The sequence below is a fragment of the Zootoca vivipara genome, chromosome 1 (genome assembly GCF_963506605.1).
Source record: "Zootoca vivipara chromosome 1, rZooViv1.1, whole genome shotgun sequence".
Classification (NCBI taxonomy): domain Eukaryota; kingdom Metazoa; phylum Chordata; class Lepidosauria; order Squamata; family Lacertidae; genus Zootoca; species Zootoca vivipara.
The window spans coordinates 70,409,028-70,429,913 of record NC_083276.1 but is presented as its reverse complement, the minus strand read 5'-3'; the positions used below and the strand labels follow the sequence as shown (position 1 = coordinate 70,429,913).

At 40.9% G+C, this 20,886-nt stretch overlaps 1 protein-coding gene across 22 annotated transcripts in view; it reads left to right on the top strand.

The window, feature by feature from the left end:
• SOX6 (SRY-box transcription factor 6) overlaps positions 1–20,886 on the top strand; it is a 420,354-nt gene that overhangs the window by 351,966 nt on the left and 47,502 nt on the right. For 21 of the 22 annotated variants that reach the window (XM_060275933.1, XM_035120001.2, XM_035119983.2 and 18 more), the window contains 3 exons: positions 7,082–7,231; positions 12,595–12,775; positions 15,860–16,044. In XM_060275933.1, coding sequence (XP_060131916.1) covers positions 7,082–7,231; positions 12,595–12,775; positions 15,860–16,044 — 516 coding nt within the window. The remainder of the gene's footprint in view (positions 1–7,081; positions 7,232–12,594; positions 12,776–15,859; positions 16,045–20,886) is intronic. The other variant, XM_035120066.2, reaches the window with a different exon arrangement.

The window sequence follows — 20,886 nt, the reverse complement described above, 5'->3', positions numbered from 1 at the left end:
GGGGTTTGGCCAATAACATTTCTATTCTTTAAAAGGTATATTAACTTTTCAATTTATTAAGATAATATTTATATTTAACCAGGAAAATCCCTCTGAGACCTAAAAAGTTGGTCGTGGTTTTGTTGCAATATGGTTTTCAATATAGAAACACTGGCATTTATAATATACACATTTGTAACAGGTAACATCTGTGCAAATGAGCTGTTAAATGAAAGAAAATGTGCACTTAAAACCCCCTAACCTGAAACTTGCTACGTCATATTCCCGCCCCTCTTCATATCAAATTCATTTTGAAACAGTAAATGTGTAATTTAAGTCAATTATGAACTTTTAAAAGTGTGTGTTGTGCTTTAATACATGTACACAATTGTGAATGCAATTTATCCTGTTCTTCCTCAAAAGATCCAGATGCCGAGCCATGGAAGATATTTATTCTAACAAGAGCATCTGGTCCCTTAGCAGATTCCATAGGCAGTGGCATAACAACTTTGGAGTTGCCTCTGGGTTTATCACATGGTTAGGTTGCTGATGGCTCACTTGGCATCCCTCCTATTTCCTTTTAAGTCACCTGAGCTTTTGTGGGCTCTGCTTCCAGCCCTTTTAATTTTCAGAGAGTTCAATAATATAGAGACGAGTATGATGCCATTATCATCTGATAAAGCTAGGCTCAAAAGAGCTGCTCAGGCTCACATGGGAAGAGCCCTTGAATAGCTGACCAACATTCTATATCACAGTAGAAATATACAATAATAAGGATAATAAAATTGTCCAGTAGCACCTTAGAGACCAACTACGTTTGTTCTTGGTATGAGCTTTCATGTGCATGCAGAAGTGTGCATGCACACGAAAGCTCATACCCAAAAAATGTAGTTACAGGTAGGTAGCTGTGTTGGTCTGAGTCGAAGCAAAATAAAAAAAATTCTTTCAGTAGCACCTTAAAGACCAACTAAGTTTATATTTTGGTATGAGCTTTCGTGTGCATGCACATTTCTTCAGATATATGAAGAAGTGTGCATGCACACGAAAGCTCATACCAAAATATAAACTTAGTTGGTCTTTAAGGTGCTACCAAAAAATGTAGTTGGTCTCTAAGGTGCTACTGGACAATTTTTTTATATATTTCTACTGCGTCAGACCAACATGGCTACCTACCTGATTCTGTATCACAGACTGCTTTTGATCCACCCATTGGTTTTAAAAGCAGTTTGGCATGGATTGCTGCAGTTCAGAAAAAGCAAGTCCAAATTATTCATTTTATGAAAGTAGTTCAATGACTGTTTTAATCCTGGCCTTACAATATCTTTTGATATTTCCAATATCATCAACAGTAGTAGTATGTCCAGCAAAATTCTGGTTGAAGAACATATGAAGCATAGAAAGAACCTTGCCTCCTACCCGAGGCTTTGCAAAGGCTACTTTGATGTGTCTTTTGTTGCTCACTCAGACACAGCAGCAGAGGACATGAGGGAGAAACAAGTACAAGTCTCATGCACAGCAATTCATATGTCAAAACAAGTACATTATTCCTGAAGATTAAATGGAGCCACTGCAAAGGTTAGATAATTGGTATAAGGTTCCAACAGTCAAGTCATCAATATGTCCACCATCAACCTCTAGGCAATGATTATCAGTGAAGATCATAAAAGGAATGTCTTTGCCATAATTGGGTTGTTAGCCAAAATGAGAATAGCCCATGTTGCATTCAAGCAGGGAGGGGGCCACCCATGAGGCAAGGTGAGGGGGCCACTTTGGATGGCAGAATATACAGGGGCAACAAATCTGGCCTCCAAGGAATGTATTGCCCACTGTTGCTGCTGTGGTGGCTGCAATAGTGAATTTCTTTTGCTGTTTTTTTTTGAGGTACAATCTGGTTGCATTTGAAAAATCTTGCTTTTTATTTTTCCTCATATTGATGAATTGATGTCAACCATATTGATCAGCATCTCCCAGTTTCTCATTTTATTTTTCTGTTACTTCTTCTTCTGAGTTTTGTATCTCAGATTCTCCCCTTGTGCCCCCACCCCACCCCATCTTCCCCCTTGTACCTGACCACTGGAACTTTCACCTGGATTTCCGTCATTACTAGCACCAACATTAAATTCAAATTTCCCGTCCTCGGCTATAGTGATGGAACTTAGTCCCATCCTCTCCTTTTTCTCTCACTTTCTTAGCTTTAACCTTAATTTTTTTCTGCATACCGCTTGTATGTCTGCCGGCTCAATGTAGGTAGATCAAAGTTTATTTTAGGATGCTGAAGTCTTCAATCTCATTCTCCATGCAGCTGACTTGGCTTCAGCTTCTGGAGCAACAAAGGAAGCAGAGTCATGTTTTCGATTTGAACTAGTCTTGTTGTTGTTGTTTAGTCGTTTAGTCGTGTCCGACTCTTCGTGACCCCATGGACCATAGCACGCCAGGCACTCCTGTCTTGCACTGCCTCCCGCAGTTTGGTCAAACTCATGTTCGTAGCTTCGAGAACACTGTCCAACCATCTTGTCCTCTGTCGTCCCCTTCTCCTAGTGCCCTCAATCTTTCCCAACATCAGGGTCTTTTACAAGGATTCTTCTCTTCTCATGAGGTGGCCAAAGTATTGGAGCCTCAGCTTCACGATCTGTCCTTCCAGGGAGCACTCAGGACTGATTTCCTTAAGAATGGATAGGTTTGATCTTCTAGCAGTCCATGGGACTCTCAAGAGTCTCCTCCAGCACCATAATTCAAAAGCATCAATTCTTCGGCGATCAGCCTTCTTTATGGTCCAGCTCTCACTTCCATACATCACTACTGGGAAAACCATAGCTTTAACTATACGGACCTTTGTCGGCAAGGTGATGTCTCTGCTTTTTAAGATGCTGTCTAGGTTTGTAATTGCTTTTCTCCCAAGAAGCAGGCGTCTTTTAATTTCGTGACTGCTGTCACCATCTGCAGTGATCAAGGAGCCCAAGAAAGTAAAATCTCTCACTGCCTCCATTTCTTCCCCTTCTATTTGCCAGGAGGTGATGGGACCAGTGGCCATGATCTTGGTTTTTTTGATGTTGAGCTTCAGACCATATTTTGCGCTCTCCTCTTTCACCCTCATTAAAAGGTTCTTTAATTCTTCCTCGCTTTCTGCCATCAAGGTTGTGTCATCTGCACTAGTCTTAAAACGTTATTATTTCAACCGTGTCACTATCCTTTTGTGAGCCAACGTAAAAATGTGGCAGTAACATTTAGAGCTATTTTAAATTTATAACTAGGCTGAAAAGAGCTGTTGTGAGGTATGGATTTCTGTGGTGACTGAATAACGCATCTTAAAATATATGTTTTTGGACTCTGTTAATTTTTTTTTTAGTCACTAGTCAAGAGCTACAAAGCTAGCATTTCAAATATTTCTGTTAAAGTATCCACTCTCCAAAGTTTGGGGTAAACAAGTTTTAAAAATTATTGTTTCCCATTCAAATTTATTTCCTGCTCATCACTGGCAATAGCGTGGGAGGTGGCAGGGGGCCCGCTGCTCCAGGCACACAATGGGGAGGGGCACGTGAACCAGGTGCCCCCCCTAGAGATCCCCATTGCATGACTAGGTGTGGAGGGTTAAGAGCAGCAGCCTCCACACCATGCCTAGGAGGCGAGGGCTGGACAAATGGAGGCTGAAGAGCACCCTCCATGCCCTGTCCCCGCCCAGCACGCAAACACCCGCCTGTTGCTGCAAGGACGGGTGAGCAGAGGGTGAAGAGCATCCGCGCCTCATCCCTGATGAGCAGGCGCCCTTGTACTGGGCGGGGGACAGCAAAGTGCAGAGGGTGCTCTTCCCCCTCCAGTCGCCCAGTCCTTGCTCCCTGATGAGCAGCCAGGCCGCAGCCGGCAGCTCCACTCCCGAGTCAAGCCTGCAGAGAAAGGAGAGTCAGTAGCAGCATTGCCACCCCTCTTCTCAGCTGGGTGACACCATGTGAGGATGCCAAGGCAGCATTTTCGCACCTAGCCAGGAGCAGTGGGCTCCCTACATGCCCCGCACGGCTGGAGCATACACCGCGCTGCTGTTGCCCATAGCTTCAATGGTTTTCTAAATGTTACGGGTTTTTTAATGAGCAGCTAAAGTGATATTCTCAGAACTGGATTTAATAAGCTTGGATCAGTACTTCAGCAGTGGTATAGTGGAGGTGAAGCACAGGGAAGTACTGTTGTAGGACATTTTTCTGGCAGGAGCAATGATATCACCTGGTGGAGCAAGTTGAGTTCAGCGTGGGATGCAAGTACCCCACTTTATTTGCATAATAATAACCCTGTGAGATATGCTAGTCTCAGGCAAGTGAACTCACCAGAGACTTTTGTGGCTGATTAGGGATGTGCACCAAGATTTCAGCTAACTTTCAGTGTGCTGACCTGTACACCACTGTTTGCTAGTATCCTATTATATGACTGTCTGCTGATCCTAATAAATTTTTATTATGTATTATTAAATGTATATACCACCACCCTTCATCTGAAGATCACAGGGCTGCTCACAGTACGTACATACATTGTGTATGCTCCTGTTTGAGAGGGAGTGTCTGTATGGAAGAAAAATTATAATAAATCAAAAATTTTGAATTCTCCTTTAAAGTGTGGTTATGAAGGTTGTCGTGGTAAACTCCTGAACTTCAATATGTACCACTATACCAGGCTCTGAAACTAGGTTTAGTGGCAGTGGCCAACGTGATCACATCACATTCTTTAATAACTGCAGCAGCATATATCATCGGGTCATCGTTAGACAATAGCAGGATACCCCTTTTGGTAAGGTTATGAAATGTCAGAGAAATTATGGGATGCTTTAGCACTTCAGTGTTTGCCTGATGTTGGTTGTAGGAAAACTGGGTCACATGGAATGTAAGCTGCTTCTAAGTGGAGACTCCACACAGTGCTATTCTAGACTTGTACCCATTGGAGTTTCAATGCTCAGGGTGACTGATGTACTTCCTCTGAAAAGTAATGCCTTTGGACTAAGAATCTCCCAGTTGCCTTGCTGACATCCTTGAATGAATTTGCCTGGAGCTTTTATAGGGATAATTGAATACTCGGTAGTGTACATTCTCTTCTCCAACTATCCTACCATTGGGGGGGGGGCAGCAATGGGAACTATGTGAAGAAAGTTGGGGTATAAATGTTCAGATAGACCTTGCTAACTAACAAACAAACCCCCAGGTTCCTTTTCTTCCCCAGTTGTTTGGTTCTGTTGTCATCACTCTGCTGTAATAATCGAATTTAAACTGCACAGGAAATGCCTATATACAAAAACTTTTGCAACAGTTCCCAACTGCTAGTGCACAATTAAATAGCCCAATAAAAGGAATGATCCTAAGAAGGAGCATGTTAGTTTATGTACCATAGCCAAGGGGGTGTTGATAAGATACCAGGCTCCAGCAGCAGAACAAGTAATTACTCAGTACATAAAGAATTGTGAAATCAAGAGTTCAAACAGAGGAGCAAAAACCACAGCATTCATCCTAAATATTTAATTTCAGCAGAATCTTAAAGCTTGTGTCCTGTTTGTTTAGGGATTGTGTGACATAGCAGTGGAGTAGAATAGGTTGGTCTTGCCCTTCAGGTGATAGTATATGGAAGTCATACCTATGGATGTGAATGGGTTCCCCCCCCCCCCAAGTCCAGTGGGTTGAGTACTATAGACTTAGCGAAACAAACAGAAAACGATTATTTTTCTCCATTAAGAAACTAAAGTACTGACTCTGCATGCATTTGTCTAGCCACTGAGTCATAGAGCATGTGCAGTATTGTGTAACTTTCATTTCTTTGGAGGCTTGTTATATTAGAAAAAGTGCTCCAAAGAAAGCAACAATTATGACATAAGCACATCTGGCTCTTGCAAATTATTCTTTATTAAGCTTTCATTTAATTACATGTGCTGAAAGGTCTGCTTTTGATTACTGTAATTTTTTTTATTTGTCCATCTGAATGATAGTCATGTTGGAAATTACATGCAAACCACCTGGTTTTTTTTATTCCACTAATAAGGCAAATTTTATACAGATTTACTTGTTAAAGAGGGAATAGGATCTTCCCTGTTTATAGTGGTAGAACAGGCATCCCCAAACTGCGGCCCTCCAGATGTTTTGGCCTACAACTCCCATGATCCCTAGCTAACAAGACCAGTGGTCGGGGAAGATGGGAATTGTAGTCCAAAACATCTGGAGGGCCGAAGTTTGGGGATGCCTGTGGTAGAACTATTGCTATTGCTAATTTAAGGTGAGGTTTTAAGCTTGGTTGCTAGAGAGAAATTGAACTTACCTAAGCTTTGTTCAGGGACGCGAGTGGCACTGTGAGTTAAACCACAGAGCCTAGGGCTTGCCGATCAGAAGGTTGGCAGTTCGAATCCCCGCGACAGGGTGAGCTCGGTCCCAGCTCCTGCCAACCTAGCAGTTCGAAAGCATGTCAAAGTGCAAGTAAATAAATAGGTATCGCAACAGCGGGAAGGTAAATGGCGTTTCCGGGTGCTGCTCTGGTTTGTCAGAAGCGGCTTTGTCATGCTGGCCACATGACCTGGAAGGTGTACGCCGGCTCCCTCGGACAATAAAGTGAGATGAGCGCCGCAAACCCAGAGTCGGTCACGACTGGACCTAATGGTCAGGGGTCCCTTTAAGCTTTGTTCAGAAAATACCATATAATGTTTTAGGAAGAGTTATACTCATATTCCCACCTTTACAAGTAGGAATTATTCAAATTAGCACTAAAATATATTTGACATGTAAATTGTACTTACGGGTAAATATAAAATCTGTTGACTGCCTCATATCAATAAAAAACAGCAGGGTGTTAAACAAAAAGAAATATGTGCAGATTACTATAATATTGCATGATAGTTACTTGCACTCCAATTTTAAATATATTTGATGGGGCTTTGAGATGTGCTTTATATTCAAGACAGCTAACCACTTTCTCCATTAAGCTGCCATTTAGGCCTTAACCTAGACGTCTTGCCTCTTGAATGACATTGTCCAGTGCCTGCCAGGAAGATGGAGATTCTCTGTTAGGGTCTCAGAATATTTCAGCTCTCATTTATAAAGTGCTGAAGCAGATAATCCTAAGGAGAAGAGTTATTCTTGTTTTGCAGCAACTCTATGCCGCTCAGTTGGCCAGCATGCAGGTTTCGCCTGGAGCAAAGATGCCCTCCACCCCTCAGCCGCCAAACACAACAGGGGCACTTTCACCTACTGGGATGAAAAATGAAAAGAGAGGGGCCAGCCCTATAACTCAAGTTAAGGTATTTCTTTAAGTTTCCTTTCATGAATACTCCCACTGATATATCAATACAATACAATACAATAATTTCAAACAAGCAAATCCAGTGGTATTTCAGCTCTCTGGGGTCAGACCTTTTGACCCTGTGAACTGTGCCCGCCACATATAACAATCATGCTGCTATTTACATGTTTACAAGGTATATTGTGAGCCAGGAGCCCCCATTCTTGCCAAGGGCCTTTGGTCGTGACTCTTTTCCAGTTGACTGTTATTTTGAGTGTCAAGATTTACCAGCAGTTCATGTGACTGGAGATGCTGTTATTTCAGGATAAGTTATAATCTAGTTTTTAAATATATTTTACACTGCTTTCAACTGTTAAAATTTATCACTCGCCAGTTACAGAGTTTCTTATTTTATATTTATATTGGTGTCCTCAAGTAAGCATGCATGAGACGAGAGAGTGAAAATCCAATGTGGATTCACCTTTTTCATTCCTAAGCATGAGCAGCATGAAAAATCCCTGTGATTGAGGAGGTGTATGAGCCAGGGGTGTATCTGCTCTGTTAAGTCCTACGGTATGTTTGACATAACTTGGGCAGGGCATATGGAACATGTGATGTGTAATACGATAGTGATTGTGCAAATCTTACTAGTATTGCATGAAAAGACTGGCAATCATGCCAAATGGTTTAACAAGAACTAGCCTTAACTATGTAAAATGGCAAGCAAAACCACTCCCCTTCTTATTTTACAAATTGGATCATTTCATTAAAAGAAGCCCCAGATAAAAATAAAAATTAAAGGACGATGGCTGGAGGGGAAAAAAGACCATCACTGCCAATTGATTGGGAGGAGAGAAAAAAGCCATGACTGCAGATTGATTGGACCCTTGTTGATAGCACACTGTTGCTGGTATTTGGCGTGCTTCTATTTGGTTTTGATGTATTGTCAAAAGCTCATGCATACTTAATTGTCACTTGCTTAGAGAACTAGGAAGCTGCAGTGTGATACTTGGCAGCAGCATGCAATGACTAAACTGCCTCCTTTCCAGCATTCTGTGGGCAGCTGGAAATTATTTGTTTGTTTGCTTTAGGCCTATTTCCCACATCATCCATCCTTCCTTAAGAAACATAGCAAAAAGATTTTTTTAACAAAGTGAAACAGAGATAATAATATGCTTATACAATTAAAAGTATAAAATATCATTGGCTGAAAGTGCAGTATGCCCCCTTTAACCTCAGACACTAATAACCGGCCTTAATTCAGAAATGAAATTCCCCATTGTTTGTGTTGCATGTTTCCCAGCATAAAAGAAAGCAAGGCAGCCACTCTGTGCTACATAGATCCTCTGTGCGTGAGTGGCACTGAGGATGCTGGTTCACAGCAGATGAGCTGTCTGATTGATCTGCAGGTTCCGTTTATTCCTTCATTTCTATGATTTGATTATGAAACTGCTATTTCGAACATGTTGGGATTATATGAATAGAGCCAGCCCTACCATTGAGCAGAGTGAGGCAGTAGGTGCTAGACATGGTGATGGCAACCTCCTGGCTGTTCCTACCATCCTGAGCCGGCTCTCCTGAAGCAGCAATGCTTGCTTGCTCTTGACCACTGCAGTCTGTCTGTCTTGCCTCACCTCATTTTCTTTTTCCAATGTGTCAGAGGTGGCACTCATCCTTTACTTTGCTGATTTGACACATGCTGTTGCCACTATAATAATTGCATTGCTATAGTTGTTTGAATGGGCAACAAGCAAGCAGCAGGCAGGCAGTGAGCAAACAGTGTCAAGGTGTTCTGTTGTAGGCCAGAGCTGAGTGTGCCACACAGCAAGCCTTTTGCCCCAAAACTTCCTTTGAGTGCAGTGGAGGGCATTATTCCACCCCTAGCGGATTCAGCTGCCAGTCCAGTTAGCCAGCTTCTGTTGATAGAATGGAGGTGGGATGTTATTCTTTGTCTGAAAAAGCAAAGTATGTTGGACTGCAGAAGGTCCCAGGCTCTATCCCTGGTGAGGCTGGGAATGACCCCACATGAAACCCTGGACAGCCACAGCCAATACTGTACTAAATGGACCAATGGCCTGACTCAGTATAAGGCAGCATCTTGTGTTCCTATCACTGTAAATTTTTAACAGAAACACATGCAAATTCCACAGGACCAGATAGCAGATACCACATCTTCCAGGCTAGTGCTTAAAGGGGAGATGAGAACACTTTCACACTGTTCTTGAACACAGTTGCAGGGAGCCCACAGTCCTGGGCATAAGCAGGACAGTAGCCAGGGTCCTGGGAAATGGTGGATACCTGTTTCACATCACATTATCACTTCCACATTCAGCATGGGAAGCTGAAATTTTAATTCCACCATCACCTCCTTTAGCCATGTGAACAAGGATGAGGTCCATGATGGGCTTGAGATCCTTGTATGTGTGGACTTTAAGGGCAACCCAGCAAGATGGGCTAGATATAAATTATTATTATTATTATTATTATTATTATTATTATTATTTATTGATGACACAGCCAAACCTCCAAAACATCAGTGATAAGGATGTGCTCAACAGGTTCTTAATGTCATTGTCCTCAAAGCTTTCTCATATTGTTGTCTCCCTCACTTAATCACATATGTCTGACTGAGGAAAAAGCTATATTTTATGTGACTTCTACAAATAAAGAGTGGTGCCTATATAGCAATGGCCTAGAAATAATATAAACTGTAGAGTAAGTGCAGTATTATAAATAGTTACTTATTTGTTGCATTGGGCGATTTAATACATTATATATGACAAGTTGTACCATGCAGAATCTCTACTTGACAGCAAGAAGAATGGCAATGATAAGATAATGGACTGCATTATTGTATCCTTTCATATATTTCTAAGCTTTGAAGTGTTCAGTGCTGTCTGCTAAAATATAGATGATGCACCCTTATATCTAGCATATCTCAGCTTTGGGCATATTTTAAATGAGAGAGCCATGTTACTAGGCTCTTTTCATTTTAATTACAGAAAATCAGTATTCTGCTATTCCAAAAATGCTGTGCCTGGCTGATTGCTAACAAGTTCAACACAGGGTACAAGCTCTCCAATGAACAGGGTGAGGTTGTATTGTAAAGGGGAGTGCTAGATCAAAAGAACAAGTTTCTTAGATTTTTCCTTTTCCAGAAGTTAGATTTTTCATAAGAGTAGATGTGCACAGGTTTTTGCTATGTGAGTTGCTCCAGCCCCTTCTCCCCTCATTTCAGTCACTTGTACAAAAGACACCACAAAGTGAGTAGACACCTGATATTTATAATTATGATTGTGGATCTGCTTGTATCAGTACCAAATTTATATTTCCCTTATTTAGATTTACATGCATGCCATAAATTAGAGACTGACTCATTAGTGCTTTTTTTTAAAAAGGGCTGTAAAACTGTAGTCTGACCTTTGTAATATTTAACAATAATCATATACATTCGTACCTTGGAAGTTGAACGGAATCCGTTCCGGAAGTCCTTCAGACTTCCAAAACATTCAGAAACCAAGGTGTGACTTCTGATTGGCTTCAGGCAGCTCCTGCAGCCAATTGGAAGTCATGGAAGCCCTGTCAGACATTCGACTTCCAAAAATAGTTCGCAAACCAGAACAGTCACTTCCAGGTTTGCGGTGTTCGGGAGCCAAAACATTTGAGAACTAAGCTGTTCAAAAAGCAAGGCACGACTGTATCTAGTTCCACTTGAAATATGTCAAGCTATAAGACAAGATAAGAACGGGATGTTTTAATGAAAACTCTAAACATATTGATATGCCTTTGCTCTGCAAAGCCTGTTGAATTCTAAGATCAGAATATGGTATATTTTCTTTTTCATTCAGCATGTTGTGTAACTATAGACAATACTGCAGATTGAAACAGAATTCCTTAAAAGTTTCCAATCTGATCCACACAATTGCTAATAACTTGATCTTGCACTCTGTTGCTGTAAGACTTATCACGTAGATCCTGGCATTAAAATCCATTTGCCCTACATTGGGGCAAATGCTTCAGCAGTGCTATTGTGGCAGCAATTGCTATTGCCTTTTTTAAAACCTTCACATCGTACAGCAGTGCCATGCATGATTTTTGCAGTGTGTATCTCTGGTGGCTCAGAGCACTGCATTCAAAAGGCCCTGGCCTGAGCTCTTGAACAGGGCAGTCTCGAGCAGGTCGCACGCCCTGGTGCTGAGGGGCGGAGATCGCTCCAGCACCCCCGCCCTTGCAGGGCGCAGCATGGTTTCCACGCACCGTGCCACCGGGGGTCTACCTAGAGCCGGCCCTGCTCTTGAGGCCCAGTGAAAAAAATCACAGTCAAGTACCAATAATACTAGGTAATTTGTGTGTTCAGATGGCTAGCAAGATACAACTATGTTGCTTAGAACCTATTTTAATTTAAATAGCAATCGAATTCCATCCAATAGTAGTAACAGGGTGCTGCTTTAGCTTTGTCAGTTCTAGTGCCTACTAATGCTGTACCGTGTTTCTCATATTATAAGACACGTCTTATATTTATTTTTTCCTCAAAAAAACACACAATGGCTTATTTTCAAGGGATGTCTTATTTTTTCCCTCCTCCTCCTGCCGCGGCCGGCATTGCTGCTGCGCCTATCACTATGTCTTATTTTCGGGGTATGGCTTATATTCCTTGAATGCTTAAAAATCCTGCTATGGCTTATTTTATGGGCATGTCTTAAAATATGAGAAACAGGGTAGGATCAGGGTGTGAGCATTTCACCATGTTAGAGTTATGCTGGAAAATACACTGTTGTTACAACCTCTCTTCCCCCTCTCTCCAGATTTTTCGGGGGAATGCAGAAATGTTTCACAAAGATATTGTGACCAAAAAATCTTACACACACACAAAAAAAGTCAAGGATATCTAGGGGTAAACAAATATAAATGTTTAAGGTATTAAGTATATTTTCCTGTTTAATTTTACCCATAACCCCACCATTCACACACATATATACAGTCTGTTTTGTAGTTTCAATAACTTTTCAAATAGGCCCAGTAAAACAACACAACTGAGCTGCTAGAATTTTTCTTAAATAATTCTTTGTAAATGCCCTGGGTTAATTTAGATCTCAGAAAACACATTAGGAAATTAGGCAGTAATGTGAGCTAATTCAAATTTTAATTTGCCAAAAAGAATGATCCAGCTCCATAGTTAATGTAAATAGAGGCATAGCACAGAGAAATTAATGAGGTTTTCCTTTCATTGAATCTTCAAGGAGTGTAGATAATTAGCTTCTTTTGTTATTATTGCAAGGAAATGCAGCATTGTCTAGGAGGTGTAAAATAGCTGTGGCTTCCAAAGTGATAATGTGTTTCATTTGTCTTTTTCTAATAATTATTTACATTAAACTCTTTTAGGATGATGCCGCACAGCCACTGAATCTTTCAGCCAGACCTAAGACAGCGGAACCTGTCAAATCCCCAACGTCACCAACACAGAACCTCTTCCCTACTAGTAAAACCAGCCCCGTGAATGCAGCCAATAAAAGTGGAATCCCCAGCCCTATTGGTGGAACTCTGGGAAGAGGATCTTCTCTAGGTACTCAGAAGGGGAGAAATGCTGGGGATTTAGTGTAAGAATGGGCTGGTGGGCTTTGTGGGGTCTACATAGTTAACTACTTGAGTGCATGCTCACACTATATTAGCATTTATGAGATAATGCAACTCCACAAGAACTTATGTGATGATAAATTTGTTAGTGTTTCAAGTGCCCACAGGACTTTTTTTTTTGCTTTTCCTGCCACAGGTGAACAAGGTTATCCTTCTTGAAATTATCTATGTTAGCTGAGCCTGAGTATGCAGCTTTGCTTTAGAACAGGCATCCCCAAACTGCGGCCCTCCAGTTGTTTTGGCCTACAACTCCCGTGATCCCTAGCAGGGATCCCTAACAGGACCGAAGTTTGGGGGTGCCTGCTTTAGAACTTAGAATGCCATGCTGGATTGGACCAATGTCTAGCTAGCCCAACATGTTTTGCAGTAAACTGAAGTCAGCAGATGCTAGATCCAGGTGCTATTAGATGCCATCTATTAGTCCCCAACTATCATTGACAGTGGTCAGAGATAATGGGAGTTGTAATCGAGGAATAACTGGAAGCCCACATGTTCTCCAACCCTGAGCTTTGTACTCCAGCAGCATTGACCAGTGTTTCTAGCTTCTTCCCACTCCTGATTTGGGAAAAATAAATAAATTACTGTCCTTTGGGGGCCATTGATTTTTTTAAAGCTTCACTTTAAAAACCCATTTTTATTGATTTAGCACATTCCTCATGTGCAAACGCACATCCTTATGAACAATTCCTGCTTGTTTCTGGAAATCTGCTGTGGTGGAAATGTAATTGGTGGTACAGTTCAAACAAGTGCAGGGCACCCCAAAACCCACACAGCACAATACTTTTCCTCATGTAGGGACAGTTTCCTTCAGTACTAGGTTTTGGTGTCTCTGCAGGAGTGACCTAAAAGTAGGGTTTCTATAGTGCAAAAGAAAACACATTTATGGTTTCAGCAAGACAGAAAAATTACTTTCTATAGGTACCGTATGCTATTTTTAGGTGCTTGCACTATTTTTCAAAATGATGATATAGCAAGTTTGTATTATAGAATTTATACCATCCTATTGGGACATGGAGGGACCCAGGTGGCGCTGTGGTTAAACCACTGAGCCTAGGGCTTGCTGATCAGAAGGTTGGCGGTTCAAATCCCTGTGACGGGGTGAGCTCCCGTTGCTTGGTCCCAGCTCCTGCCAACCTAGCAGTTCGAAAGCAAGTCAAAATGCAAGTAGATAAATAGGAACCGCTACAGCGGGAAGGTAAACGGCGTTTCCATGTGCTGCTCTGGTTTGCCAGAAGCGGCTTTGTCATGCTGGCCACATGACCTGGAAGCTATACGCCGGCTCCCTCGGCCAATAACGCAAGATGAGTGCCGCAACCCCAGAGTCGGTCACGACTGCACCTAATGGTCAGGGGTCCCTTTACCTTTACCTAAGAAGCAGATAAGAGTTTTTAAAGAAACAGGATACTTTTCTGGGTAATGACCTGGAACTATTAAACACTGGATAAATATGGAAACAAGTTTATGAACGTGAAAATACCCGTATCGTTTTGTATGGGATGATTCTCCAACACTGCAGGATCATTTGGAACATGAGCAGTCATCTATGTAAGAGAGGGTTGTGATGAGACCCCTCTCAGGAGGGAGTTCCAGAGTCGACACAGCCACTGAAAAGTCCCATTCCTGGTCCCAAATATGCATATTTGAGGGGGGGGGCAGTAGGCAGGTAGGTTCATGTAAGAGAAGGTAGTTCTACAAATATCCTAGTCCTAAACATAATGTGCTTTATCATCATGTGTTTCCAAACACTGAATGATTTTTGTCTTTTGGTATAAACATAGAAAACACTTCCAGAAGTCTATTCTTTTCTACACTCAAATTCATCTACAACAGCAATGAGAGTTTATTTAATGCCTACCCTGACTTGTTTCTCAATCAGAACTGAATCAAAATGTATTGTCTCAGTATATTTCCAACTCTGGACTTTTATTTAAGCGCTATCTCACATACACTCACACACATGCTGCAACATGCCATTCCATGACTAGAGTGCCTTGAATCCAGAATTATACAATCACAACAGAAGACTAATTAAAATTCACATAGTATTTACCTGGACACCTGGTATTTTGGTTGCTTTTCTCATGCCCTAACCCAAATGCTGCTTCATTGGGCAGAGTCCTTTTGTTAGGTGCTTTGTGTGATGGCAAGCCACTGTTATCTTGTTAGGTAAAATTGTCCCCTTCCTGCTTCCTTCAATAAAAGACTCTCAAATCTTTTATTTAACAACATGATGAAATCTGAAGTGGTGAGTGTAGTGGCCACAGGCAAAGTGATTTTTAGGCTAGCTCGCAAGATGGTTGTGAGGATAAAATAAAAGAAGGGCCACTCCATTATTTGTCCTACCAACATGAATTCATGGAGGGCTATTTAAAATAAATACAGACAGTTGTAGCATTATGCAAACATAATGTCATGATGTAAATATATATTCATAAAATAGATATAAAAACACAAAATACATGTGTTCGTCTTTATAAATGCATTGTAAGAATCTATGCCATGGCAAGCCATTCTAGGTTATGAAATAGTTTCAGTAAGCCATTTAGTATTGGCTGTGCTATACTGACAGCTCTAGGAGGACTAGTTACAGCTAAGTAGACATTCGTCTGGGCAGAAAGCAAATCTGGATTTATGCCCATGTATTTAATGAACATGTATTTGGTACATGTATTTAATGAACAGTAGACAAGGTGATATCCAACTTTGTGGGAGTGTTCATCACCTGCAGTCCTCCACCTCTTTAAAAATTTGCCCTGGAGGATCCCCAAACCCTCCAGAGCAGATTTGGGAAGCTCACATGGAGCTTCAGTAGGTGCTCTTCACAGTCTTCATGGTATTCTATTGACAGATGGAAACTGTAGAATATTGTGAAGTTTGCATCACCTGGAATAAGTAGGTGGTCTGCAACAATTAGTTGGGTGCGTTCAGTCTTTCATGCAAATGAAGAGGAAGTTTTGTTAATGCACTGCTTTCAAAAGTATCCTTAAATAAAGATTATCTTGGTTGTTTCCAGACATCCTTTCCAGTCTTAACTCACCTGCCCTGTTTGGGGACCAGGATACAGTCATGAAAGCCATTCAGGAGGCTCGAAAGATGAGAGAACAGATCCAGAGGGAGCAGCAGCAACATCACCATGGCCTTGATGGGAAACTTTCTGCCATGAATAACATGGGTCTAAACAACTGTAGGAATGAAAAGGTACTGTATTCCTCTCCTGTCATTTCTTCTGCTCATTTTTATTTGCAATTCTATCCAGCTAGTGGTCTCTGAACCCCATGTTGCTGCTTCTGCATTTCTAGTTTTAATCATCTTTGATACTGACAAAATAGTTATTCACTATGTCATATAGTTCCATTTTTTAAAAAAAGACAAAACTTCCTCCTCTTACAGGAAGAAAGTAATTTAGACTCCCATCATCATCATCATCATAATCATCATCATAGGGCATATATACTAGCATTTGGGCTGGGGGAGTCATGTCTGATGAAATGAGTGGATATAAGAGCCTTGGCGGAGCAGCAAAAAGTTAATCTAGTCCAGCATCCTTCTTTCCACACTGGTCAACTAATGCCTAGGGAAATGCATAATTTTTATAAGCCTCTGTTATGTTACCACTTACTGTACTCCTTATTTTTCTGTATTAAAGTGCTCCAAATGCATTAACCTACCTAAAAGGGAAATATCTGGTCTTAAGTAGCCATGACAGAAGCAGAGAAGGGTGAGCACATGGACACGATGCTTGTTCCCAACTTAGCTATCCTCAGCCAGAATCATTGCATATGAACTGGGCTATATTTTTCAAACTGCTGTCCAAAGCTGCCTTCCATGAAATCCACTAGCTCAGCATTGTGTGCAGTGACTGGCAAGAGCTCTTTAGGTCTAGGATATCAGACAGGGCACATTCCCAGCCCTACCTGCAAATGCTGTAGATTGAAGCAGGGACCTTCTGCATGCAAAGAAGGTGCTTTCCATTGAGCTGTGCCCATTTCCTCATCCTGAATTAGGACAAAAGGGGAGGCAACCATAAGTACAACCTTCAGTCTGACGTCTGTCTTTCTGTGAATTTTAGAGTAAGAATTATCTGGCCTTTTAATGAGTAATCTGTTTCCAGTACTGATTTTTAAAAAAACGTGTTCTGGGAAAGTTACATAGGAATAGTAACTAATATGGTTCTGTTGATAGGTTGTTTGGTTTGCAGCTTGGTACAAGTGTGATGATTATGGGGCAATTTACTCTACTTTATCCTCTCTCAAAGGGTTTTTGAGAATTTAAAATGAGATAAGTATGTACTGAAGTCATTTGGTATGAAAACAAAGATGCCAAAAAGGGAAAAAAAAACTGTCTGCAGAGCACCTTGATGACTGCAGCCTTATAAGAAATAACTTCAGATCAGCATGTCCATAGTTTGCAGCCATTGCTTTCTTGCAGTGATCTGTTCCAGTCTCATCACAACAAAAGCTTATAGATTTTTAAATTTTAGTTGCATTGACGTTTCCTCTTAATCCAAACAATATCCAAACAATATTTGTCAGCAGTCAAGAGTTTGTGACACTGGCAGCCGCTTCAAACTGTTTCCTCGAGAGGAGGGTAGGGTTCTGAGGTTCATTGCCTATAGTTGCATGCACAAAGGGAAAATAACCCTGTAAATAGAACTCTCAAAGACAAGATGCCTTTTCATTTGCATTTTATATGTTGCCTTATTACATTTCTCAGAAACAACAAGGGGAAAGGGGTCTGTGTCTGTAAAAGGGATTTGCTTAGCCCCTTGCCCCTAGAGGATTAACAGTGGTTTGCAAAACAAATTCATAACCTAATAAATATTTATTTGCACAAGCTTTAGTTTAAATGATAGCATTTTAAAACTCATTTAATACAGATTACCACTGTGAAAGAATTCTTTGTAACATGAAAGAACTGAAGGTTTGATGTGTGACGAAGGTCAACAGGATCTCTGGAAATCCAGACTACAAATTCCAAACTGACCCCAAATCAGAATGGAGAGCTTTTAGGGCTTGTTTATAAACCTATGTTTGTGAAAAGCACTGAAAACTGTGAGCTAATTCCACTGGCCTCTAGAACTATATAGACACCTATAGTAGTACAAAAAACAGTTCTTATATTAACAGAATTTCACAGGTCAGGCTGCTAAATCATGGGCAGACTGATCCACACACTACATGAATAGTGATAATCTGGCTACAAACTTCTACGTAAAATGTGCTGTATCCTAGTGCATCAAGCAATACGTCTTTGAAATAGTTGTCTTTTGCCTAGACCAATTTTCAGTACTTCTTTTCAAAAGGAGTTTCTGAAGATGCACATCTAAATAATTAGGTTTGCTTCTTCAAATACCAGCTAATGATAATTTTTTTTAACCATCTGTTTGCCTGACAAGCGGAATTCAGTTGGTGGTGAAGTTTTGCAGGATATTTTTTTAGTTCAAATAAACTTGAAACTGTTGTGCAAAGGAATATTCTTCCAAGTTCAGCCACATAATTTTGAAGTCTACCTGTAAGTTGTCTTTGAATTATCACATTTACATCCATTTTTCTTTGCTTTAATTACGGTATATTTATTTTAAAAGCATCCTATAGTTTTATGAAGATTTATACAAAAGTAAAGGTGTGTTTTAAAAAACATAAAAGTTGATAATTAGTTGATGTGATTTTGATTGTGTGGGGAAACTGCCACAAAATGTCACGCTGAATAGAGCCTTAAAGGCTAGATAGAATAAGCACTTTGAGATCCCAGGAGCAAATCGGAAGTTAATGGAGCTACCATGAGATTGGATATATATAGTTTGACTTGCAAACATTTGGATGAATGGAAGCTTCTGGGCTCTCTTTAAGGGCAACCCATTGTAGAGAACATTACAATAATCCAGAGTGCTGTATATACGGTATATGTAATTCTCATTCTGCTTTCTGTCCTCTCTGGCATTGCATTCTTTGTTTTTTCTTAGTTTTAATAGCCTTTTCTAAATGGCATGTCTTCATATTTTTGCTCTTGATGCTTTTCAATATCTAGCTTCGGTTTTAAATACCAGAATTTCAAGCTATATTTCAGGGGTAATGCTTTAAGCAAAGTATTTGATCCAAAAATAAACCCAGTAGTTTACTTTTCTGCATGCATGTCCAAGAAATAACAATTACAATTCTTCATCAGCTCTCTTAACAAATATTTGGGCAGTTTGAAACATCACTGGTGTAATACTGCCCCCTTTTATTAGAAATGAAAATCATGCTGGACACTTGCAATTTTTTGAGTCACATGGTTAATTCAAATATAGGTGGCTGTATGACAGTATTTAAATTAGGCATAGGATTAATATTATTGAGCCATGAGAACCAAAGCACATTGTTCAACTGAAGTGTGTGAGGCTTTGTCTTAAGTTTGCTTTTATATCGTGGCATGGGAGTTTCTTGCTCTTTTTTGTATGCAAACACAGTTTTGAGAGAAAAAGTTTGGCTTCTTCATATGCATTTAATTACCATGTTTGCTTGGAATATATATATATATCAGTCCCCCCATATAGAACAATGGGCCACACTGCTGTTTTTGGCGGCCTGATCACGAATTAAATTTTCTTTTGAATAGCTAAATGATTACAATACCGCTCACACACGCTGAAGTGCTGTGCCGAATGTATCTGATGCAATTAGAATCTGATCATGTAGAAATGCAGAATGGAGCATCTTATGGAAAGGTGAGCCCTGTGACTTTAGCAGTGTCTTTTAAAAGAGATATTGTAGTCATGGAGACTTTCAGCAAACAGGTTTACATTTGTGGTTCCATTTAAAAATATTGTGGTAGCACTGCTAGAAATAGCCTAATTTTAGATGCTTTCATGAAAGTTATCCTTTATATAAATACATAATCCTGAAGAAATAAGAGCAGTCTTAAGGCCTAATGCCCTGCTTAGTGGTGGACTCTGGTCTGGGAACCTGGGTGGGTGTTGAACAAGGTGGCAAGGGGAAGGCAGAATTTGCAGTGAAGAAACAGAAGGTATGAGAAGGGTGCTTAACCCTTTCCTGCCCACCACTTTCTCCATGCAGCTTCCACCACCCCACCATCTACTTTCCCCTAGCAGGATCTTAGATGTTTCTTTGCTGCATGGCAGGCCTCTACAGGGACCAAATCTAGGTGGCTGACCATGCATTATGAAACACATCAGAAGCATCACAACAGCAATAACTGGACCAGGCACACAGGGAAGGAGACAGGTTGAAGTCACACAACCATGTTTCTGGTGTACAAAAGATTGCTTGTCCTTCAGCGTTATTAGCAGACCCTTGGTCATAGTGTCTTTGGTGGATCCCCATCCTCAGTCCACCATCCCTTTTAGCGCACTCCATTCCTCACCACCATCACTACTGCTTTCCTTGCCTCAGTTTCTCCCACTGTATGGAGACTTCTGTCCATCCAGTCCCAGCTGACACCTAGAGGAAGAGGGAAGGTGGAATCAGCTGCGGTGCCTTCTCTCCCTCTTTCCTTTAGAGCAGCAGCAGCAAAGGACAGGGGCTTTTGGGGGTTGCCAATGAGCCTCTTGTGGGGCAGGGCCCTTGACAGGTACCAGACTATCCCAGCCCTGAGAAATAGGAAGCCACAGCCAGATGGGGTCCCCCACCCTCCAAATCTTACTCAGGCTCCACACCAGGCATACTTGAAGTGGTATAAATATTGCTAATCTCCAGTGTGATCTTTTCTTGTAAGGAAAAGAGCTGGTTGAAGTATGTGTGATTTTTTGTCATGCACATTCCTTTATTCCAGGCTTGATGTAACTTTGCATACAATAATGCTGCTTTTCTGACACTAGCAGCAAGCAGCACTTGTTCTTTTTCCTTGAGGCAGAATTAATCACAGGAAAACACAGCAGTTATTGTAGATACAAGAGAAGAACATGGCATAGTGATGTTAGCATCATTATTCCATTGTCATCCACCCTGTGTCTTTAGAGGCGTCTTAGTCTTCCTTCTGAGCATTTCCAAAGATTCCTGCATATAAACAAAGTGTTGTTAAAACATATGCTTCAAACAGACA